Source organism: Pseudophryne corroboree, chromosome 2 (genome assembly GCF_028390025.1).
Source record: "Pseudophryne corroboree isolate aPseCor3 chromosome 2, aPseCor3.hap2, whole genome shotgun sequence".
Taxonomy (NCBI): Eukaryota; Metazoa; Chordata; class Amphibia; order Anura; family Myobatrachidae; genus Pseudophryne; species Pseudophryne corroboree.
The window spans coordinates 1,052,985,878-1,053,013,397 of NC_086445.1; the positions used below are offsets into that span (position 1 = coordinate 1,052,985,878).

Genomic DNA, 27,520 nt, shown 5'->3' on the forward strand with positions numbered 1-27,520 from the left:
ACAGGGAGAGGAGGGGGAGAGAGAGCAGGGAGAGGAGGGCAAAGAGAGGAGGGGGAGAGAGAGCAGGGAGAGGGGTGAGAGAGAGCAGGGAGAGGAGGGCAGAGAGAGGAGGGGAGAGAGAGCAGGGAGAGGGGTGAGAGAGAGCAGGGAGAGGAGGTGGAGAGAGCAGGGAGAGGAGGGTGAGAGGATGAGGAGAGAGAGCAGGAAGAGGAGGGGGAGAGAGCAGGGAGAGGAGAGAGATGAGGGGGAGAAAGAGCAGGGAGAGGAGGGGGAGAGAGAGGAGGGGGAGGAGGGTGAGAGAGAGGAAGGGGACAGGAAGCAGGAAGAGGAGGGGGAGAGAGCAGGGAGAGGAGAGAGATGAGGGGTAGAGAGAGCAGGGAGAGGAGGGGGAGAGAGAGCAGGGAGAGGAGGTGGAGGGAGGAGGGGGGAGAGAGAGGAGGGGAGAGAGAGCAGTGAGAGGAGGTGGAGAGAGCAGGGAGAGGAGGGGGAGAGAGATCAGGAAGAGGAGGGGGAGAGAGCAGGGAGAGGAGAGAGATGAGGGGGAGAGAGAGCAGGTAGAGGAGGGTAGAGAGAGGAGAGGGAGATAGAGCAGGGAGAATAGGGGGAGAAAGCAGGGAGAGGCGATAGAGGAGGGGGAGAGAGCAGAGAGAGGAAGGCAGAGAGAGGAGGGGGAGAGAGAGCAGGGAGAAAAGGGGGAGAGAGCAGGAAGGAGAGAGAGGAGGGGGAGGAGAGAGGAGGGAGAGGAAGGGGAGAGAGCAGGGAGAGGAGAGAGAGGAGGGAGAGAGCAGGGAGAGGAGAGAGAGGAGTGGAGAAAGCAGGGAGAGGCAAGAGAGAGCAGGGAGAGGAGAGAGAGGAGGGAGAGGAGAGAACAGGGAGACGAGGGAAGAGAGATGAGGAAAAGAGAGAGCAGGGAGAGAAGGGGAGAGAGAGGAGGGGGAGAGAGAGCAGGGAGAGGAGGGAAGAGAGAGGAGGGGGAGAGAGAGCAGGGAGAGGAGAGAGAGGAGGGGGAGGAGAGAGCAGGGAGAAGAGGGCAGATAGAGGAGGAGGAGAGAGAGCAGGGAGAGGAGAGAGAGCAGGTAGAGGAGAGAAAAAGAGCAGGGAGAGGAGAGAGATGAGGGGGAGAGAGTGCAGGGAGATGAGGGCAGAGAGAGGGGGGGGAGAGAGAGCAGGGAGAGGAGAGAGAGGAGGGGGAGAGAGAGTAGGGAGAGGAGGGGAAAGAGGGGAGGGGAGAAAGAGCAGGGAGAGGAGGGGGAGAGAGCAGGAAGAGGGGAGAGGAGGGCAGGGAGAGGAGGGGGAGGGAGAGGAGGGGGAGAGAGAGCTGGGAGAGCAGGAGGAGAGAGCAGGGAGAGCAAGGGGAGTGAGGGCAGATTGCGGAGGGGTAGAGAGAGCAGGGAGAGGAGAGAGAGAAGGGGGAGAGAGCAGGGAGAGAAGGGTAGAGAGAGGAGGGGAAGAGAGAGCAGGGAGAGGAGGACAGAGAGGAGAGGGAGAGAGATCAGGGAGAGGAGGGCAGAGAGAGAAGGGAGAGAGCAGGGAGAGTATAGAGAGGAGGGGGAGAGAAAGCAGAGAGAGGAGGGCAGAGAGAGGAGGGGGAGGAGGGGAGAGAGAGGAGGTGGAGAGAGAGCAGGGAGAGGAGAGAACAGGGAGAGGAGAGCAGGGAGAGTAGAGAGCAGGGAGAGAAGGGGGAGAGAGAGCAGAGAGAGGAGGGGGAGAGAGAGCAGGGAGAGGAGGTGGAGAGAGCAGGGAGAGGAGGGTGAGAGAGAGCAGGAAGAGGAGGGGGAGATAGCAGGGAGAGGAGAGAGATGAGGGAAAGAGAGAGAAGAGGGAGAGGAGGTGGAGAGAACAGGGAGAGGAGGGTGAGAGAGAGGAAGGGGACAGAGAGCAGGAAGAGAAGGGGGAGAGAGCAGGGAGAGGAGGGCAGAGAGAAGAGGGGGAGAAAGAGCAGGGAGAGTAGGGGGAGAGAGCAGGGAGAGGAGAGAGGAGGGGGAGAGAGAGTACGGAGAGGAGGGCAGAGAGAGAATGGGGAGAGAGCAGGGAGAGGAGGGCAGAGAGAGGAGGGGGAGAGAGAGCAGGGAGAGGAGGGGGAGAGAGAGCAGGGAGAGGAGGGCAGAGAGAGGAGGGAGAAAGCAGGGAGAGGAGAGAGAGGTGGGGGAGAGAGCAGAGAGAGGAGGGGGAGAGAGTGCAGAGAGAGGAGGGCAGAGAGAGAAGGGGGAGAGAGCAGGGAGAGGAGAGTGAGAGAGCAGGGAAAGGAGAGAGAGGAGGGGAGAGAGAGCAGGGAGAGGAGAGAGAGGAGGGGGAGAGAGAGCAGGAAGATGAGGGCAGAGAGAGGAGTGGAGAGAGAGCAGGGAGAGGAGAGAGAGGAGGGGGAGTGAGAGCAGGGAGAAGAGGGCAGAGAGAGGAGAGAGAGAGCAGGAAGAGGAGAGAGAGCAGAGAGAAGAGGGGGAGAGAGAGCAGGGAGTGGAGGACAGAGAGTGGAAGGGGAGGGAGAGCAGGGAGAGGAGAGAGAGGAGGGAGTGGAAGGGGAGAAAGCAGAGAGAGATGAGAGAGGAGGGGGAGAAAGAGCAGGGAGAGGGGGGGAAAGAGGGGATGGGAGAAACAGCAGGGAGGGTAGGAGAGAGATAGGGGAGAGAGCAGGGAGAAGAGAGAGAGGAGGGGGAGAGAGAGCAGAGAAAGGAGGGCAGAGAGAGGAGGGAGAGAGCAGGGAGAGGAGAGTAGAGAAAGGAGGGCAGAGAGAGAAGGGAGAGAGCAGGGAGAGGAGAGTAGAGAAAGGAGGGCAGAGAGAGAAGGAGAGAGAGCAGGGAGAGGAGTGCAGAGAGAGGAGGGGGACAGGGCAAGGAGAGGAGGGAGAGAGCAGGGAGAGGAGGGGGAGAGGGGGCAGGGAGAGTAGGGCAGAGAGAGGATGTGGGGAGAGAGCAGGGGGAGAGAGAGCAGGGAGAGGAGGGGAGACAGAGGAGGGGGAGAGAGCAGAGAGAGGAGAGAGAGGAGGGGAGAGAGCTCATGGAGAGGAGGTGAAAGAGAGGAGTGGGAGAGAGAGCAGGGGGAGGAGGAGAGAGAGCAGGGAGAGGAGAGAGAGGTGGGGGTGAGAGGGGAGAGAGAGGAGGGGGAGAGAGCAGGGAGAGGAGAGAGAGAAGGGGGATATAGAGCAGGGAGAAGGGGGAGAGCAGGGAGAGGAGAGAGAGAGAAGAGAGCAGGGAGAGAAGAGAGAACAAGGAGAGGATAGAAAGAGAGCAGGGATAGTATAAATAGAGAGTAGGGAGAGGAGAGAGAGCAGTGTGCAGAGTATAGGTCTGGGGTGGAGGAAGAGGAGGAGAGACCGAGAGATCAGCATACTCTACAACATTTTACACATTAAAACTGGTACAAATTAGGACAGGGGCGTGGCCACTGGTAAAGTGGGTATGATCACGCCCCCATCCTATACTCTCAATGTTAATTTGGAGAGTAAAAAAGGTACAGTTGGAGGGTACGGATCAGTGTGCAGAGAGTAGATGGCTGGGATGGTGGAAGGTGAGTGAGAGACAGAGATCAGAGTACAAGGCGTAGAGGGCTGAGATGGAGGAAGAGCAGGAGAGAGAGCAGAGTACAAGGAGTAGAGGGCTGGGATGGAGGAAGGTGAATGAGAGACAGAGAGCAGAGTACAAGGAGTAGAGGGCTGGGATGGAGGAAGAGCAGGAGAGAGAGCAGTATGCAGACAGTAGAGTCCTGGAATGGAGGAAGATGAGGGCTAGGAGAGAGTGCAATGTGAGGAAGAGGAGAGGGATGGGATGGAGGAAGAGGAGGGCGAGGAGAGCAGTGTGAGGGGAGTAGAGGGCTGGGATGGAGGAAGAGGAGGATGAGGAGAGAGAGCAATGTGCAGAGAGCAGGGGGCTGGGATGGAGGAAGGTTAGGGCGAGGAGAGAGTAGACAGAGAGACATGTGCAGAAAGTAGAGAGCTGGGATGGAGGAAGGTGAGAAGAGCGAGAGCAGTGTGCAGAAAGTAGAGGGCTGGAATAGAGGAAGGAGAGTGAGATACAGAAATCAGAGGGCAGAGAGTAGAGTGCTGGGATGGAGGAAGAGGATGGTGAGAAGAGCAGTGTGAGGGGAGTAGAGGGCTGGGATGTAGGAAGGTGAGGAGGATTAGGAGAGAGAGCAGTGTACAGAGAGCAGAGTGCTGGGATGGAGGAAGAGGATGGTGAGAAGAGCAGTGTGAGGAGAGTAGAGGGCTGGGATGGAGGAAGAGGAGGATGAGGAGAGAGAGCAGAGGGCTGGGATGGAGGAAAAGGAGGGTGAGAAGAGCAGTGTGAGGGGAGTAGAGGGCTGGGATGTAGGAAGGTGAGGAGGATGAGGATAGAGAGCAGTGTACAGAGAGTAGAGTGCTGGGATGGAGGAAGGTGAGTGAGAGACAGAAATCAGAGTGCAGAGAGTAAAGGGCTGGGATGGAGGATGAGGAGAGAGAGCAGAGGGCTGGGATGGAGGAAAAGGATGGTGAGAAGAGCAGTGTGAGGGGAGTGGAGGACTGGGATGGAGGAAGAGGAGGATGAGGAGAGAGAGCAGTGTGCAGAGAGTAGAGCGCTGGGACGGAGGAAGGTGAGGAGAGAGAGAGCAGTGTGCAGAAAGTATAGGGCTGGGATGGAGGAAGAGGAGGATGAGGAGAGAGAGCAGTGTGCTGGGATAGAGGAAGAGGAGGGCGAGGAGAGAGAGCAGTGTGCAGAGAGCCGAGGGCTGGAATGGAGGAAGAGGAGGATGAGGAGAGAGTAGAGAGAGAGAGAAGTGTGCAGAGAGTAGAGGGCTGGAATGGAGGAAGAGGAGGATGAGGAGAGAGAGCAGTGTGCAGAGAGCAGTGTGCTGGGATGGAGGATGAGGAGGGCGAGGAGAGAGGAGACAGAGAGCAGAGGGCTGGGATGGAGGATGAGGAGGGTGAGGAGAGAGTAGAGAGAGAGAGAAGTGTGCAGAGAGTAGAGGGCTGGGATGGAGGAAGAGGAGGCTGAGGAGAGAGAGTAGAGCGCTGGGATGGAGGAAGAGGAGGGTGAGGAGAGAGCAGTGTGCAGAGAGCAGTGTGCTGGGATGGAGGAAGAGGAGGGCGAGGAGAGAGCAGTGTGCAGAGAGCAGTGTGCTGGGATGGAGGAAGAGGAGGGTGAGGAGAGAGAGCAGTGTGCTGGGATGGAGGAAGAGGAGGATGAGGAGAGAGAGCAGTGTGCAGAGAGCAGTGTGCTGGGATGGAGGAAGAGGAGGGCGAGGAGAGAGCAGTGTGCAGAGAGCAGTGTGCTGGGATGGAGGAAGAGGAGGGTGAGGAGAGAGAGTAGACCGCTGGGATGGAGGAAGAGGAGGGCGAGGAGAGAGCAGTGTGCAGAGAGCAGTGTGCTGGGATGGAGGAAGAGGAGGATGAGGAGAGAGAGCAGTGTGCAGAGGGCTGGGATGGAGGATGAGGAGGGCGAGGAGAGAGGAGACAGAGAGCAGAGGGCTGGGATGGAGGAAGAGGAGGGCGAGGAGAGAGTAGAGAGAGAGAAGTGTGCAGAGAGTAGAGGGCTGGGATGGAGGAAGAGGAGGGTGAGGAGAGAGCAGTGTGCAGAGAGCAGTGTGCTGGGATGGAGGAAGAGGAGGGCGAGGAGAGAGAGCAGTGTGCAGAGAGCAGTGTGCTGGGATGGAGGATGAGGAGAGAGAGCAGTGTGCAGAGAGCAGTGTGCTGGGATGGAGGAAGAGGAAGGCGAGGAGAGAGCAGTGTGCTAGGATGGAGGAAGAGGAGGGCGAGGAGAGAGCAGTGTGCAGAGAGCAGTGTGCTGGGATGGTGGAAGAGGAGGGTGAGGAGAGAGGAGACAGAGAGTAGAGGTGGCCATAGTGACACCTGCAGAGGTCAGTATCAGCCTTTCCCTGGGGTACAAGCCCACATCTGGGTATGTAGGGACTGAGTGTACTTCGTAAATAAGACGTGGTGATTTCGGCATCAGTGTGTCTATATCACATTCTCTGTCACTCCCGCAGGTTACTCACTGCTGCCCTCTGGAGTCTGCTAGTAGGTAAGTGGCATTCCTGTAACACATGACACTCACAGGGCTGATACAGAGGTGGCCATAGTGACATCTGCAGTGATCATTATCAGCCCTTTACCTGGGGTACAAGCCCGCGACTGAGTGTGCAGGGACTGAGCATCTACATACACTGTAATACCGTCACTGCGTATTTCGATGCTACCATCGGCCGCACCATGGAAGCTTGAACCAGCCACATGGCAGGTGGAGGTTCCCTGACTACGGCTTCCTGTATCTGCAGCTGTGCGCCTGGGAATGCCGCCATTAATGCTAACTTGCCCCCGACACTCCTAAAATACCTCCCAGACACCACCCAGGATCACCTGAACCTTTCCCCGGGGGTATCAATTGTGACTGCGTCTTAGTGCGTACACACCTGGGACACATGGGGGAATTCAATTGTCTAGTAGATAGGAAAAAACAGACACCCAACTGACTTTTCAAATAATTGAATACCCCCATGGAGTTATTAGGAAGCTTTGCGACCTCCATGAACACGGGCGCTCTGACCCAGGCCAAAATCTCATGTATAGCGTCACCAGGAAGGAATGACATTTTACATGGTGCGCGGCCACGATATCCAGTGTGACCGGATGGTTCTGTACGAAAGCCCTTGCCGGTTCACGTCCCGTCCCCAGTCACAGAATGGAGATTTAGGTCACACAGGACCTGGCCAAATAGGGGATTCCCGCTTACCGTCAGTAACCGCCTTTTACTGACTCCACCCACTGCGCAGTGGGCATGTACTACGCTGCCACCACCAGACTCCTCTTTACCGCGGTGTCTGGAACCACGGTTCTGCTCTGTAAGCATCGACACGCTGTCTTACCACCCCTGTGTGGTGTTGACGAATCCCCAATCGTCATTTGCCTAAGCACAGCACGGTAGCAGGCGGTAGGCGGAGCTTGGAGATGCTGGGTGTACCTTGGACAGCCGAAAAATGGAGCTAGGTTTCGCCTAGCCCTGCAGGTCACAAGATGAAGTGGTAGTCTTGAGGCAGAAGATGTTTATTTGCCAAAAATAGTTCTGAAAAGAACTCAGCAATACAGTAGATGTTTACAGCAGAGTGAAAATGGTGTAATACACTCTGGAGCTCACAGGCCTCCTCTTTTTATACAGTAAAAACACAATGCAGTTGAAGGATAATGTGCAGACAAAATTCTGAGCGGGCTGATAACAGCAACATGATACTCACCATGGCCAGGATTATGGACGACCAAATGAGGCAACATCAGAACTACCTCAATCTCCTAGATTCAAACAATCGACTATGTGAAAGTCTAGCCAGAATAATAGAAAACAACACGGCATCAAACATCCAACTGAATGCAACATAAACCAACCTCAGCCACAATATTGCCAACCTACACAACCAACAAGCGAGCACAAGCTCTGAAACCACAACACCAATAACTACGCCTATTTCATCCCCAGTTAGAAGATCAAGAAGAAGAGCTAATGTCCCTGGCCCCGACTCTGCCGGATCTATGGGCCACACCAAAAAAATAATTTAAACCAGCAACAGGTGTTGGGTTGTTAGGGGGATAGAGTTTATCTGTGTTTCCATTTTCTATTTTCTGATCTTTTAAAAAATAAACACATTTGTTTGCACAATATTCACCTGATTTGTGGCCAAAATTAATATAGTTATAATGAGTGAAGACATATTATGTTATTATTGATAAAATGTGTAACACTAAAAAAGCAAAAAACAAATCTGAACACATAAATTTAATGCAACACAGGCCAACATCCATTTGTGTGTGTGGGATTGTAATCATGTAGTTAGGTACTGTTTTTTGTTTCAACAAATGTAGGCTGAACTTATGTTTTACATGAAACACGTCTAAACACGCTTCTCAAAAGCAGGTCTATTTGAAAAACTTATTTTTTTACGAATCTCTAAATTTCACGGACGAAATGGTCCTTTCACGGTGGTAATTAGAAATACGAATTTTTGATAAATGACCGAGTTCTATATCTAAACAGCCGTGTTTGACCGATGGTGTATACATTCGTATTTTTTTACACAGCCCACAAAAAAAATACGAATGCCCTCATCATTGCCGAGATTTGTGTTTAGTAAATTCCCGAGATGACACTTTGAAGAAAAAACACCAATTCGGTCAAAATCGGGAGCTTAGTAAATGTACCCCTTGTGCCCACTCTGCATGGAGAGGCCTTGGGGGCCTATCGAGGCGTGGCCACTGAGGACTGTGGAAAATATGATGAAGTTGCAAAGGCCCTCCCCCAGCGATTCTTCATCACTCTGGAGTCTTACAGGAAGAAGTTTTGGGACTTGCCCAAGAACCCTAACAGCACCCATGAGCAGTTCAGCACCCCAGACTTGTGCCCCAAATCCGAGTGCTGGAGCCCGGCTCGCTTGTTTGACGAGTGGAGATGAGCGTACAGAGATTGTTCCCCCTCCAGTCAGTCCGATGGAGTGTGGCGAGAAACAGGTGCACTCTGTGAAGAGAGTCACCTGCATGGCCAACCGGTCCCTACACAATATGTGGAGGCACCTGCAGCCGGTCCACATGGGACCCCTGCAGGGGGAAGGCCTAAGAGACTCTGGGGCCTCAATCACTGTATTGAGCCCCCACCTTATCGATCCTGCTGCAATATTGCAGGGTCGCACTGCCAAGGTCACCCTGGCAGATGGAACTGAAAAAGAGGTTCCCATGGCAAGAGTCTACCTGGACTGGGGAGCTGGACCAGAGTTGTGAGAAGTTGCCATCATGGATGGTCTCCCAACTGATGTGTTCCTAGGAAATGATCTGGGTGGTGGGATCATCACCACTTTTGCTGGCACTATTCCCCGGCATCAAGTTCCACAACCACCATTGACATCAGCTACTCCAGTACAGCCCAGCCCAGAGGAAAAGATTACAGCTGCTAGACAACTGCCAGCACCGCCAACCACAGCATCATCCAGAGGAAAAGATTACAGCGGCTAGATCGGCACATCGACCCCGCATGCCTTTTGCCTCTGGTATGCCTAAGTCCCCTAGCAACGGAGAGGATGTTGGTTCCAGCTCTTTTGCTCCTGTGAGGGTACCCAATGATGCTCCTGACCCAAGTGGTTTGCCAACTCCGGTGGTGAGTATAAGATACCACACTGACCTTTCCGTGACTGACCCCTACCAGACTGACCCTAGCAATCCTGACTTAGATCCCCCCGTAGAGTGTCCCAATTTAGGAGAGATTGAGGGCTGCAGGCAGGAGTTTAGGGAGGCTCATCTCTCTGACCCATCCTTGGAAGGCATGAGGCGCCAAGCTGGCAGCGGCCTTGACAGGGTGGGGGCAGGAAGTGTGACCTGGTGGGAAAGGTTAAGATACAGGGTAACCAGGAAAGTGGGAGGGATAGACCAGATAGGGAACGTGTCCAACTGGTCCCCCCAGGGAACTTTCCTGCGCAACCGGTGTCGGTTGCCAGTGAAACCCCCTTTGGATAGTCACCGGAGATAGACCGTACCCTGAAGTGCCTGTCACAGAGCTTACCCTGGTCTGGAATGTTGGATGACGCCCAGACCAACTGTAAGGCTGGTGCCTTGTGTTGGCAGCTGGGGCACTCTAGCATTTGCCTATAAGAGAACCCTTACAGCTAGTTGCTGTGGACATATGCGCAGTAGATCGGGGAAGACACACAGCCTCCCTGTACTGAATGCCACATGGGATCCAGAGGCTGGTGGTCTGGCCGCCATCACTGTGGTACAGGTAGTGGACAAGGAGGTGAGAGTAGGCCTAGGTGACAGGGTAGGTTTCCCGAGTCATAGGTCGACAGAGGAGGATTGGAGGGCAGGTCTGACAGTTAGGCCAGATAGTTGCCAGATAGGAATGACAGAGGTGCAGTGCCTGGGGCACCATGTGGGAGGAGACAGGGGTAGGCCCAAAGCAGAGGCGACCAGAGGCTGCCCCCGACCCACATCACCTAGACAGGTACTGACCTTAGAACCTGTAAGGCCCTACGGACATGTTGTCACCGACTTTAGTTCTGTAGTGAACCCCCTTACAGAGATGACTAGGAAGGGCATTCCCAAGTCAGTAGACTTTGCACCCGCTTTTGAGTTGGCATTCCAGTCATTTTAAGGAGGCCCTGGTACCTGCTCCAGTGCTGATGGCGCACATTCTTGACCAGGACGTTACTGCGCCAGTGCACGGAGTGGGAGCAGTACTGAGCCAGGAGGAGCCATATGTGAAGAAGCACCCTGTGGCCTGTTTACTGCTATTGTGGGAGGTGGGATATTCCACAATTGGGACACCTTGGCACTTGTGTATACATTGGACCAGTTTTTTCTCTGTGTAACTGGCCCCCACAGTGGTGACCTACCACCCATCTGTTAGGTGGCTGCAACCTACCTTGGGGAAAATTGACAGACTTTTGTGGTGGAGCCTTGAACTTGGACTTCATGTGGACTATTTGAACATTGTGTACCCACGAAGAAGGGCCCACTGCAATATGGATGGACTGTCTAGGTCGGAGCCTAACCCCCCCAGGTAGTGTCCCCTTCACCCCAAGTGACTGCGGGACCAAGAGCCAAATCGTTGGGACATAACTCGCTGGTTTTCCCGCTTGTATTGGGGGGGGGGGAGTGTGGCCAGAGACCCTGGTCGCCACATGGTTAATTGTTGCCACAGCGTGTAAGGGGTTAACCCTTAAGTCAGGATATCTTAGAAAATATAAATAGATTACATTTTAAAAGGATATAAGTGCATGAAGCAATTTCCTCCTTCCTGTCACACACAAAGTTTGGTGTCATCTAAACTCCATTCCTTACCACCTGGTAGTTTACAATTCGCCTTTGATACATTTATCACATAGCTTCAAAATAGAAATGTTCCTCATCCTTCCTGCATATACCATTCAGGATTTGTATGTCTAAGGAACTCACACTCCCAACCTTTACCTGCTGTGCTCTGTCCAACATCAAAAAGTTTTGTCATTCACACATCTGCTAGGAGAGGGCAATTAGTATGTCATTTCCTAGTCACAGGAGATAGGGGATCCTTATTCAGACATATATACAGTAGAAAGTGCATTTTTCCCTTTAAAATACAGGTGACCACATCTTAAATATAAATACATGTAAACATACAATCCTACAGCTGTGCACAGAACACTACATATGACATGTTAAAACACATCATTAAACATGTTTTTAAACAGTCCACGCCCAGCGCCGTAAGTATGTTTAACAGTGACGCCAAGCGCCTATTGTCCTTAAAATGGTGCCAGACACTTAAGGGTTACCCCCTTACGCGCCGTGGCAGCAATTAACCATGTGGACGCCAGGGTCTCTGGCCACACCCAGGTGCCCTCAGTCAGGGCCGGTTCTACACCTTGTGGCGCCCAGTGCGAAAGTTTCCACTGGCGCCCCCCACAGCAAAACAGTTAGGGGCGTGGCTTTATAGGGGAGGGGCATGGCCACAGTTATGCCCCCAGTAGCTGTGCCCCCTGATTTGCCCCAAGTAGTTGTGCCCCCCAGTTGATTTGCCCCCAGTAGATTTTCCCCCTGTGGCTGTGCCCCCAGTAGCTATGCCCGCCAGTAGATTTGCCCCAGTAGTTGTGCCCCCTATAGCTATGCCCCCAGTAGATTTGCCCCAGTAGTTGTGCCCCATCGCTGTGCCTCCTGTTGCTTTGCCCCCAGTAGTTGTGCCCCCTGTCGCTGTGCCCCCTGTTGCTTTGCCCCCAGTAGTTGTGCCCTCTGTTGCTGTGCCCCCTGTTGCTTTGCCCCAGTAGTTGTGCCCTTTGTTGCTGTGCCCCCTGTTGCTTTGCCCCCAGTAGTTGTGCCCTTTGTTGCTGTGCCCCCTGTTGCTTTGCCCCCAGTAGTTGTGCCCTCTGTTGCTGTGCCCCCTGTTGCTTTGCCCCCAGTAGTTGTGCCCTTTGTTGCTGTGCCCCCTGTTGCTTTGCCCCCAGTAGTTGTGCCCTCTGTTGCTGTGCCCCCTGTTGCTTTGCCCCAGTAGTTGTGCCCTTTGTTGCTGTGCCCCCTGTTGCTTTGCCCCCAGTAGTTGTGCCCTCTGTTGCTGTGCCCCCTGTTGCTTTGCCCCCAGTAGTTGTGCCCCATGATGCTTTACCCCCAGTAGTTGTGCCCCCTGTCACTGTGCCCCCAGTAGTTGTGTCCCTTGTCACTGTGCCCCTTAGTAGCCACTTACAAACACACACAAAAATAAAAAAAACAATACTTACCACTGCCCCACTCCTGCTTCCCAACCGCTGCTGCTGCTGCTCCGTCTCCTCTCCTCTCTATGGGAGAGACGTCATGACGTCTCTCCCATAGCAGTGCCGCACAGACACTAGAGGTCAATAATGACCTCTTGTGTCTGTCCCTGGAGCCGGCTGCAGCGGATGCCCACATAGCCCACGGCGTCCGCTGCAGCCAGGGAGCGGGGTGCGGGTAGGCGGCGGTGCCTGCGGGGTGACTGCGGCCATGCCCCCCAGGCCACAGTGCCCCGGGCGCAGGCACTGCTTGCCCGCACCAAGAACCGCTCCTGCCCTCAGTATATATTATGGTGAGGTATATGGATGCAGTTTAAATGTATATAACATGATTTGGTGACAGATGGAATGTGTTGTACATGGGACAGGTCAGAGTCAGTATAAGTCTGGTCCGACGCAGTCACCAGTATCTTTCTATCACGCGTCCACATGATGCAGTAAAAGGTGAGATGAGCCGCACACTTGCGTCTGACGCAGAATGAGGTCCTAGGTGGACTAGTGGATGAGCAGGCTCTGTATAACATGTGCTGTACACCAGATTGGGCTCTATGGCAGACCAGACGCTGCTGTCTGAGGACCGGTGTGCTGACTCACCCCATCCTCAGTGAGTGTCGGCACCTCGCACTATTAGAGGTGATCACTTTACGTAGGACCGTATATGATCAGAGAGGGGGACTGTCGGTGATTGGAATTAGGAGAGAACATGATACAGATATTAGTAAATGGGTGATGTATGCTGTTCCCCTGACGTGTGTAACATGTAACTGTGTGTTATGTCTGTCTCCTAGAGTGGGGGTGCAGCGCCGGTGTGACGGGCAGGCTGGGGGGCTCAGTGGACATGTCCTGTAAAGAAGATCCCTTGAAGCACCCCATAGATGAGATTACGATGTACTGGGAGCTGCAGAACCAGTTGGTGGCCATAGTATGGCTCGGGAAGGTGAACACCAGCCTCCAGAATGAGACGTACAAGGGCCGGGCACACCTGAATCCCCTGGGGGTGAGAAAAGGTGATTTCACCCTGCACCTGTCCAATCTCTCCCACCAAGACATCGGCACCTACCTGTGTGCTGTCTTCTGGATAAAGGAAACCACCCAAAGACTCCAGAAAACAGAAGTAGACCTGAACGTGACAGGTGAGAGATATAATATAAGTAGTCACAGCCACCACTGACCGAGCCCAGTATCTGGGATGTCCCTGAATATACTTCACAGAACACTGCTTTATATATATTATACATCACTACACATCTAACACCCAGACACTAACTACACAACTAATACCCAGACACTAACTACACAACACCCAGACACTAACTACACAACACCCAGACACTAACTACACAACTAATACCCAGACACTAACTACACAACTAACACCCATATGCTAACTACACAACACTCAGACACTAACTACACAACTAATACCCAGACACTAACTACACAACACCCAGACACTAACTACACAACTAACACCCATATGCTAACTACACAACACCCAGACACTAACTACACAACTAACACCCATATGCTAACTACACAACACCCAGACACTAACTACACAACTAATACCCAGACACTAACTACACAACACCCAGACACTAACTACACAACTAACACCCATATGCTAACTACACAACACCCAGACACTAACTACACAACACCCAGACACTAACTACACAACACCCAGACACTAACTACACAACACCCAGACACTAACTACACAACTAACACCCATATGCTAACTACACAACACCCAGACACTAACTACACAACACCCAGACACTAACTACACAACACCCAGACACTAACTACACAGCTAACACCCAGACACTAACTACACAACACCCAGACACTAACTACACAACACCCAGACACTAACTACACAACTAACACCCATATGCTAACTAGACAACACCCAGACACTAACTAGACAACACCCAGACACTAACTACACTAACTACACAGCTAACACCCAGACACTAACTACACAACACCCAGACACTAACTACACAACACCCAGACACTAACTACACAACTAACACCCATATGCTAACTACACAACACCCAGACACTAACTACACAACTAACACCCAGACACTAGCTACACAACTAACACCCATATGGTAACTACACAACACCCATACACTAGCTACACAACTAACACCGATATGCTAACTACACAACACCAAGACACTAACTACACAACACCCAGACACTAACTACACAACTAACACCTATATGCTAACTACACAACACCCAGACACTAACTACACAACTAACACCCAGACACTAGCTACACTACTAACACCCATATGCTAACTACATAACACCCAGACACTAACTACACAAATGACACCCAGACACTAACTACATAACTAACACCCAGACACTAACTACATGGCTAACACCCAGACACTAACTACACAACACCCAGACACTAGCAACACAACTAACACCCATATGCTAACTACAAAACTGACACCCAGACACTAACTACACAAATAACACCCAGACACTAACTACACAACACCCAGACACTAACTACACAACTAACACCCATATGCTAAATACACAACACCCAGACACTAACTACACAACTGACACCCAGACACTAACTACTCAACTAACACCCAGACATTAACTACCCGGCTATCAACCAGACACTAACTACACAAATAACACCAAGACACTAACTACACAACACCCAGACACTAACTACACAACTAACACCCATATACTAACTACACAGCTAACACCCAGACACTAACTACACATCTAACACACAGACACTAACTACACACATAAAACCCAAACACTAATTACACAACACCCAGACACTAACTACACATCTAACACCCAGACACTAACTACACAACACACAGACACTAACTACACAACTAACACCCAGACACTAACTACACTAACTACACAGCTAACACCCAGACACTAACTACGCAACTAACACCGAGACAGTAACTACACAGCTAACACCCAAACACTAACTACACAACTGACACCCAGACACTAACTACGCAACTGACACGCAGGCACTAACTACACATCTGACACCCAGACACTAACTACACAAATAACACCGAACAGTAACTACACAGCTAACACCCAAACACTAACTACACAACTGACACCCAGACACTAACTACGCAACTGACACGCAGGCACTAACTACACATCTGACACCCAGACACTAACTACACAAATAACACCCAGACACTAACTACACAACACCCAGACACTAACTACACAACTAACACCCATATGCTAAATACACAACACCCAGACACTAACTACACAACTGACACCCAGACACTAACTACTCAACTAACACCAAGACATTAACTACACGGCTAACAACCAGACACTAACTACACAAATAACACCCAGACACTAACTACACAACACCCAGACACTAACTACACAACTAACACCCATATACTTACTACACAACTGACACCCAGACACTAACTACACATCTAACACACAGACACTAACTACACACATAAAACCCAGACACTAATTACACAACACCCAGACACTAACTACACATCTAACACCCAGACACTAACTACACAACACACAGACACTAACTACACAACTAACACCCATATACTAACTACACAACACCCAAACACTAACTACACAACTAACACCCAGACACTAACTACACTAACTACACAGCTAACACCCAGACACTAACTACACAACTAACACCCAGACACTAACTACACAGCTAACACTCAAACACTAACTACACAACTGACACCCAGACACTAACTACGCAACTGACACGCAGGCACTAACTACACATCTGACACCCAGACACTAACTACTCAACTAACACCCAGACACTAACTACACAACTAACACCCATATACTAACTACACAACACCCAAACACTAACTACACAACTAACACCCAGACACTAACTACACTAACTACACAGCTAACACCCAGACACTAACTACACAACTAACACCCAGACACTAACTACACAGCTAACACTCAAACACTAACTACACAACTGACACCCAGACACTAACTACGCAACTGACACGCAGGCACTAACTACACATCTGACACCCAGACACTAACTGCTCAACTAACACCCAGACACTAACTACTCAACTAACACCTAGACACTAACTACACAACACCCAGACACTAACTACACAACTAAAACCCATATGCTAACTACACAACACCCAGACACTAACTACACAACTAACATCCATATACTAACTACACAAATAACACTCAGACACTAACTACACATCTAACACCCAGACACTAACTACACATCTAACACCCAGACACTAACTACACAACACCCAGACACTAACTACACAACTAACACCCATATACTAACTACACATCTAACACCCAGACACTAACTACACAACTAACACCCAGACACAAACTACACATATAACACCCAGACACTAACTACACAACACCCAGACACTAACTACACAACACCCAGACACTAACTACACATCTAACACCCAGACACTAACTACACAACACCCAGACACTAACTACACAACTAACACCCATATACTAACTACACAACACCCAAACACTAACTACACAACTGACACCCAGACACTAACTACACAGCTAACACCCAGTCACTAACTACACAACACCCAGACAATAACTACACAACTAACACCCATACAATAACTACACAAATAACACCCAGACACTAACTACACATCTAACACCCAGACACTAACTACACAGCTAACACCCAGACACTAACTACACAACTGACACCCAGACACTAACTACACAAATAACACCCATATGCTAACTACACAACACCCAGACACTAACTACACAACACCCAGACACTAACTACACAACTAACACCCATATGCTAACTACACAACACCTAAACACTAACTACACAACTGACATCCAGACACTAACTACACAGCTAACACCCAGACACTAACTACACAACTAACACCCATATGCTAACTACACAACACCTAAACACTAACTACACAACTGACATCCAGACACTAACTACACAACTAACACCCAGACACTAACTACACAACTAACACCCATATACTAACTACACATCTAACACTCAGACACTAACTACACAACTAACACCCAGACACTAACTACACATCTAACACCCAGACACTAACTACAAAAATAACACTCAGACACTAACTACACATCTAACACACAGACACTAACTACACAAATAACACCCAGACACTAACTACACAACTGACACCCAGACACTAACTACATAACTAACACCCAGACACTAACTACATGGCTAACACCCAGACACTAACTACACAACACCCAGACACTAGCAACACAACTAACACCCATATGCTAACTACAAAACTGACACCCAGACACTAACTACACAAATAACACCCAGACACTAACTACACAACACCCAGACACTAACTACACAACTAACACCCATATGCTAAATACACAACACCCAGACACTAACTACACAACTGACACCCAGACACTAACTACTCAACTAACACCCAGACATTAACTACCCGGCTAACAACCAGACACTAACTACACAAATAACACCCAGACACTAACTACACAACACCCAGACACTAACTACACAACTAACACCCATATACTAACTACACAACTAACACCCAGACACTAACTACACATCTAACACACAGACACTAACTACACACATAAAACCCAGACACTAATTACACAACACCCAGACACTAACTACACATCTAACACCCAGACACTAACTACACAACACACAGACACTAACTACACAACTAACACCCAGACACTAACTACACTAACTACACAGCTAACACCCAGACACTAACTACGCAACTAACACCGAGACAGTAACTACACAGCTAACACCCAAACACTAACTACACAACTGACACCCAGACACTAACTACGCAACTGACACGCAGGCACTAACTACACATCTGACACCCAGACACTAACTACACAAATAACACCGAGACAGTAACTACACAGCTAACACCCAAACACTAACTACACAACTGACACCCAGACACTAACTACGCAACTGACACGCAGGCACTAACTACACATCTGACACCCAGACACTAACTACACAAATAACACCCAGACACTAACTACACAACACCCAGACACTAACTACACAACTAACACCCATATGCTAAATACACAACACCCAGACACTAACTACACAACTGACACCCAGACACTAACTACTCAACTAACACCAAGACATTAACTACACGGCTAACAACCAGACACTAACTACACAAATAACACCCAGACACTAACTACACAACACCCAGACACTAACTACACAACTAACACCCATATACTTACTACACAACTGACACCCAGACACTAACTACACATCTAACACACAGACACTAACTACACACATAAAACCCAGACACTAATTACACAACACCCAGACACTAACTACACATCTAACACCCAGACACTAACTACACAACACACAGACACTAACTACACAACTAACACCCATATACTAACTACACAACACCCAAACACTAACTACACAACTAACACCCAGACACTAACTACACTAACTACACAGCTAACACCCAGACACTAACTACACAACTAACACCCAGACACTAACTACACAGCTAACACTCAAACACTAACTACACAACTGACACCCAGACACTAACTACGCAACTGACACGCAGGCACTAACTACACATCTGACACCCAGACACTAACTACTCAACTAACACCCAGACACTAACTACTCAACTAACACCCAGACACTAACTACACAACACCCAGACACTAACTACACAACTAAACCCATATGCTAACTACACAACACCCAGACACTAACTACACAACTAACATCCATATACTAACTACACAAATAACACTCAGACACTAACTACACATCTAACACCCAGACACTAACTACACATCTAACACCCAGACACTAACTACACAACACCCAGACACTAACTACACAACTAACACCCATATACTAACTACACATCTAACACCCAGACACTAACTACACAACTAACACCCAGACACAAACTACACATATAACACCCAGACACTAACTACACAACACCCAGACACTAACTACACAACACCCAGACACTAACTACACATCTAACACCCAGACACTAACTACACAACACCCAGACACTAACTACACAACAAACACCCATATACTAACTACACAACACCCAAACACTAACTACACAACTGACACCCAGACACTAACTACACAGCTAACACCCAGTCACTAACTACACAACACCCAGACAATAACTACACAACTAACACCCATACAATAACTACACAAATAACACCCAGACACTAACTACACATCTAACACCCAGACACTAACTACACAGCTAACACCCAGACACTAACTACACAACTGACACCCAGACACTAACTACACAAATAACACCCATATGCTAACTACACAACACCCAGACACTAACTACACAACACCCAGACACTAACTACACAACTAACACCCATATGCTAACTACACAACACCTAAACACTAACTACACAACTGACATCCAGACACTAACTACACAGCTAACACCCAGACACTAACTACACAACACCCAGACACTAACTACACAACTAACACCCAGACACTAACTACACAACTAACACCCATATACTAACTACACATCTAACACTCAGACACTAACTACACAACTAACACCCAGACACTAACTACACATCTAACACCCAGACACTAACTACACAAATAACACCAAGACACTAACTACACATCTAACACCCAGACACTAACAACACAACACCCAGACACTAACTACACAACTAACACCCATATACTAACTACACATCTAACACTCAGACACTAACTACAAAAATAACACTCAGACACTAACTACACATCTAACACACAGACACTAACTACACAAATAACACCAAGACACTAACTACACATCTAACACCCAGACACTAACAACACAACACCCAGACACTAACTACACAACTAACACCCATATACTAACTACACAACACCCAGACACTAACTACACATCTTACACCCAGACACTAACTACACAAGTAACACCCAGACACTAAGTACACAACTACACCCATACACTAACTACACATCTAACACCCAGACACTAACTACACAAATAACACATGGACACTAACTACACATCTAACACCCCAGACACCAACTACACAGTTAACACCCAGACACTAACTACACAACACCCAGACACTAACTACACAACTAACACCCATATGCTAAATACACAACACCCAGACAGTAACTACACAACTAACACCCATATGCTAACTACACAACACCCAGACACTAACTACACAACTGACACCCAGACACTAACTACACAACTAAAACCCAGACACTAACTACATGGCTAACACCCAGACACTAACTACACAGCACCCAGACACTAGCAACACAACTAACACCCATATGCTAACTATACAACACTCAGACACTAACTACACAACTGACACCCAGACACTAACTACACAACACCCAGACACTAACTACACAACTAACACCCATATGCTAACTACACAACACCCAGACACTAACTACACATCTAACACCCAGACACTAACTACACAACTAACACCCAGACACAAACTACACATCTAACACACAGACACTAACAACACATATAACACCCAGACACTAACTACACAACACCCAGACACTAACTACACATCTAACACCCAGACACTAACTACACAACACCCAGACACTAACTACACAACTAACACCCATATACTAACTACACAACACCCAGACACTAAGTACACAGCTAACACCCAGACACTAACTACACAACACCCAGACAATAACTACACAACACCCATACACTAACTACACAAATAACACCCAGACACTAACTACACATCTAACACCCAGACACTAACTACACAGCTAACACCCAGACACTAACTACACAACTGACACCCAGACACTAACTACACAAATAACACCCATATGCTAACTACACAACACCCAGACACTACCTACACAACACCCAGACACTAACTACACAACTAACACCCATATGCTAACTACACAACACTCAAACACTAACTACACAACTGACATCCAGACACTAACTACACAGCTAACACCCAGACACCAACTACACAAATAACACCCAGACACTAACTACACATCTAACACCCAGACACTAACTACACAGCTAACACCCAGACACTAACTACACAACTGACATCCAGACACTAACTACACAACACCCAGACACTAACTACACAACTAACACTCATATGCTAACTACACAACACCCAGACACTAACTACACAACTAACACCCAGGCACTAACTACAAAACACCCAGACACTAACTACACAACTAGCACCCATATGCTAACTACACAACACCCAGACACTAACTACACAACTGACACCCAGACACTAACTACGCAACTGACACGCAGGCACTAACTACACATCTGACACCCAGACACTAACTACTCAACTAACACCCAGACACTAACTACTCAACTAACACCCAGACTCTAACTACACAACTCCCAGACACTAACTACACAACTAACACCCAGACACTAACTACACAACTAACACCCATATGCTAACTACACAATACCCAGACACTAACTACACAACTGACACCTAGACACTAACTACACAACTAACACCCAGACACTAACTACACAACACCCAGACACTAGCAACACAACTAACACCCATATGCTAACTACACAACACCCAGACACTAACTACACAACACCAGACACTAACTACACAACTAACACCCAGACACTAACTACACAACTAACACCCATATACTAACTACACATCTAACACTCAGACACTAACTACACAACTAACACCCAGACACTAACTACACATCTAACACCCAGACACTAACTACAAAAATAATACTCAGACACTAACTACACATCTAACACACAGACACTAACTACACAAATAACACCAAGACACTAACTACACATCTAACACCCAGACACTAACAACACAACACCCAGACACTAACTACACAACTCACACCCATATACTAACTACACATCTTACACCCAGACACTAACTACACAACTAACACCCAGACACTAAGTACACAACTACACCCATACACTAACTACACATCTAACACCCAGACACTAACTACACAAATAACACCCGGACACTAACTACACATCTAACACCCCAGACACCAACTACACAGTTAACACCCAGACACTAACTACACAACACCCAGACACTAACTACACAACTAACACCCATATACTAACTACACATCTAACACTCAGACACTAACTACACAACTAACACCCAGACACTAACTACACATCTAACACCCAGACACTAACTACAAAAATAACACTCAGACACTAACTACACATCTAACACACAGACACTAACTACACAAATAACACCAAGACACTAACTACACATCTAACACCCAGACACTAACTACACAACTAACACCCATATACTAACTACACAACACCCAGACACTAACTACACATCTTACACCCAGACACTAACTACACAACTAACACCCAGACACTAAGTACACAACTACACCCATACACTAACTACACATCTAACACCCAGACACTAACTACACAAATAACACCCGGACACTAACTACACATCTAACACCCCAGACACCAACTACACAGTTAACACCCAGACACTAACTACACAACACCCAGACACTAAATACACAACTAACACCCATATGCTAAATACACAACACCCAGACACTAACTACACAACTAACACCCATATGCTAACTACACAACACCCAGACACTAACTACACAACTGACACCCAGACACTAACTACACAACTAAAACCCAGACACTAACTACATGGCTAACACCCAGACACTAACTACACAGCACCCAGACACTAGCAACACAACTAACACCCATATGCTAACTATACAACACCCAGACACTAACTACACAACTGACACCCAGACACTAACTACACAACACCCAGACACTAACTACACAACTAACACCCATATGCTAACTACACAACACCCAGACACTAACTACACAACTAACACCCAGACACTAACTACATAACACCCAGACACTAACTACACAACTAGCACCCATATGCTAACTACACAACACCCAGACACTAACTACACAACTGACACCCAGACACTAACTACACAAATAACACCCATATACTAACTACACAAGACCCAGACACTAGCAACACAACTGACACTCAGACACTAACTACACAACACCCAGACACTAACTACACAACTGACACCCAGACACTAACTACACAACTAACACCCAGACACTAACTACACAGCTAACATACAGACACTAACTACACAAATAACACCCATATACTAATTACACAACACCCAGACACTAACTACACAACTGACACCCAGACACTAACTGCACAAATATCACCCAGACACTAGCTACACATCTAACACCCCAGACACTAACTACACAGCTAACACCCAGACACTAGCTACACAACACCCAGACACTAACTACACAACTAACACCCATATGCTAACTACACAACACCCAGACACTAACTACACAACTGACACCCAGACACTAACTGCACAAATATCACCCAGACACTAACTACACATCTAACACCCCAGACACTAACTACACAGCTAACACCCAGACACTAACTACACAACACCCAGACACTAACTACACAACTAACACCCATATGCTAACTACACAACACCCAGACACTAACTACACAACTGACACCCAGACACAAACTACACAACTAACTACACGGCTAACACCCAGACACTAACTACACAACACCCAGACACTAGCAACACAACTAACACCCATATGCTAACTACACAACACCCAGACACTAACTACACAACTTACACCCAGACACTAACTACACAACTAACACCCAGACACTAACTACACAACACCCAGACAAACTACACAACTACCACCCATATGCTAACTACACAACACGCAGACACTAACTACACAACTGACACCCAGACATTAACTACACAACTAACACCCAGACACTAACTACATGGCTAACACCCAGACACTAACTACACAAATAACACCCATATACTAACTACACAACACCCAGACACTAACTACACAAGTAACGCCCAGGCACCTGCAGCTGTGTGATGCTATGTGTTGTAATGAGGACTGTGGCTGAGGGTGAGGAAAGGAGTAATGTAGGTGGATGGTGAGGAAGGCTTACTGCTAAGTATAGAGGTACTAGGAGGAGGACGCCGCCTCTGTAGCGCGCACACACACACACACACACACACACACACACACATAGTATCTCACTATTGATAAGTTTGTTCTGTACTTACAGATGATATCGACCCCATCTCTGTGCAGGCGGTTTATGGCCAGGAACAGAACCTGACTTGCATGACCCCTTTGGTCATCCGGAAACCAAGAATCATGTGGATAAACTCCAGTGACGGCACTGAGCTCCAGGAGGGTCGTATTCATAATCACGTTCAGCAAGATGGAGTCACCGATTATGTGGCCAGTACACTCAGCATCAATGTTACCTCCAACCTCAGTATTACATGTATGATAATGACGGAGCATAGCAATATCACCGCCCAAACCTGTGAGTCACATGTCACCCAGAGGTAGTAGGAGGAGTTATGGGGTAGTAAGAGGGGTAATAGGAGGGGTTATGGGGTAGTAAGAGGGGTAATAGGAGGAATTATGGGCTAATAGGAGGGGTTATGGGGTAGTAAGAGGGGTAATAGGAGGAGTTATAGGGGTAATAGGAGGGGTTATGGGGTAATAAGAGGGGTAATAGGAGGAGTTATGGTCTAATAGGAGGGGTTATGGGGTAGTAAGAGGGGCTATAGGGGTAATAGGAGGAGTTCTATGTGGTTATAGAAGGAGTTATGGGTAATAGGGTGATATAGGGGTAATAGGCAGAGTTCTAGGTGGTAATAGGAGGAGCAATAGGGGTATAATAGGAGAAGTCATGGGGCAATGGCCCTCATTCCGAGTTGTTCGCTAGCTGCTTTCGGTCGCAGCATGGCGATTAGGTGAAAAAGCGGCTTTTCTGCGCATGCGTACGGGAAGCAGTGCGCACGCGCAAAGTACTTTCACACAAAACTATGCAGTTTTACACAAGGTCTAGCGGCGCTTTTCTGTCGCACGACTGATCGGGGTGTGATTGACATGAATGGGGCGTTTCTGGGTGGTAACAGACTGTTTTCCGGGAGTGTGCTAAAAAACGCAGGCGTGTCAGTAGAAAACGCGGGAGTGTCTGGAGAAACGGGGGAGTGGCTGGCCGAACGCAGGGCGTGTTTGTGACGTCAAAGCAGGACCTAAACGGACTGAGGTGATCGCAATGTAGGAGTAGGTCTGGAGCTACTCAGAAACTGCAGGAAAATATTTTTGAGCAGTTCTGCTAATCTAAGATTCACTCCCAGAGGGCGGCGGCTTAGCGGTTGCAATGCTGCTAAAAGCAGCTAGCGAGCGAATAACTCAGAATGAGGGCCAATAAGTGTTGAAATGGGGGTAATAGAGGTAAAGGGGAGTATTACTATGAGGAACTGTAAGTGGTAATAGGGAGGGGCAGTCTCTGTCCGGCCCCTTCCTCTCTAGCCAGCGACACAGCGAGTACGCTCTGGCACCGTGCGGGCATCTTTGATGCATGCGCAGGTCTCTAGGAGAACGTTGCTGCAATTTTTCTACCATGCACCTGCAGAATGGCCGCCTGGCTATACCCCCAATCAATGCTTAAAGTGATCCTGAAGAGGTGGTGGAACTCACCCCCCCCCTGTCCTAAAGGCATTGGGGCGTGGTCTCAAAACAGAAAGGTGTGTGGTCACCCAACATGACCACAGCAGTAGTGCCCCTTATACAATGCCCTCAGTAGTAGTGCCCCTTATACAATGCCCTCAGTAGTAGTGCCCCTTATGCAATTCCCACTGTACTGGTAGTGCCCACAGTTGTAGTGCCCCTTATGTATAGCCCATAGTATTGGTGCCCCTTATACAGTGCCCCCCGTAGTAGTGCCCCTTATGTCCCCAGGAGTGATGCCCCTTATTAAGTGCCCCTAGGTAATGCCCCCAGTAGATATGCCCCCAGCGGTAATGCCCTGTGTAGTATTGCCCCAGTAGTAGTAATACCCCCTGTAGAGATGCCCCCATAGTTATGCCCCCAGTAGAGATACCCCCTGTACAGATGCCCCCAGTACAGAGTACAGATGCCCCTTGTAGAGCTGCCCTCAGTACAGATGCCCCTAGTAGAGCTGCCCCCATTACAGATGCTCCCTGTAGTTATGCCCCCAGTACAAATGCCCTCTGTAGAAGCTGCCCCCAGCACAGATGCCCCCTGTAGTTATGCCCCAGCATAGATGCCCCCTAGTAGAAACTGCCCCAGTACAGTTGTCTGCTGTAGTTATGCCCCCAGTATAGATGCCCCCAGTAGAAGCTGCTCCCAGTACAGTTGGCCCCTGTGGTTATGCCCCCAGTAGTAATTCCTCAGTATAGATGCCCCCTGTAGAAGTTGCCCCCAGTAGAAGCTGCCCCAGTAGAAGATGCCCCCAGTAGAAGTTTCCCCAGTAGAAGATGCCCCCAGTAGAAGTTGCCCCCAGTAGAAGTTGCCCCCAGTAGAAGATGCCCCCTAGTAGCGCCGCTTCACACATAAAAAAACGAACAAACAAAAAAAAACACACACACAATACTCACCAGCTGCCCGCTCCTCGGATCTATGGGAGAGACGTCATGACGTCTCTCCCATAACGCCGCACACAGCCGGAAGCCGGAGTGAGCTCCGGCTGCTGCTGAGGGAAAAGTGACGGCGCCCGCTGGTAACACAACCTCAGCAGGCGCCCGGCATTCCCATGCGGCTCCAGGGCGGCTCACATTCTGGGTTAGGTGAGCCAGAGGAGGCGGAACTGCGTTCCGTCTCCAATTGGAGCTGACGGAATGCAGTTCCGCCCCGTTCTGGCTCACTTTAACCTCTGCCCCCAATGATTGGTGCAGCACTGGCATTGCCGACGTGAGACTCCAGAGAGGTAAGTATGGTAGAACATGGTGCAGGGTGTGCGCAGGGCCGTCTTTTTCTATGGGCTCACTGGGCAGTTGCCCAAGGGCCCCAGGACTATAAGGGCCCTAGGCTCCTGGTCCCTGCTCCAGTTCCACACGCCTGATATGCAGTTTTATATATTCGGCAGTGGATTGCTCTGGCTCCTGAACTCTGATCCCCAAGTC

The 27,520-nt window shown here is 49.0% G+C and overlaps 1 protein-coding gene across 1 annotated transcript in view; it reads left to right on the forward strand.

Moving 5' to 3' along the window:
* The window catches only part of ICOSLG (inducible T cell costimulator ligand), a 120,033-nt gene that overhangs the window by 18,793 nt on the left and 73,720 nt on the right, over positions 1-27,520 (forward strand). The window contains exons 2-4 of the mRNA XM_063956900.1: positions 5,956-5,990; positions 13,008-13,352; positions 24,640-24,906. Of these exons, the coding sequence (XP_063812970.1) occupies positions 5,956-5,990; positions 13,008-13,352; positions 24,640-24,906 (647 nt within the window). The remainder of the gene's footprint in view (positions 1-5,955; positions 5,991-13,007; positions 13,353-24,639; positions 24,907-27,520) is intronic.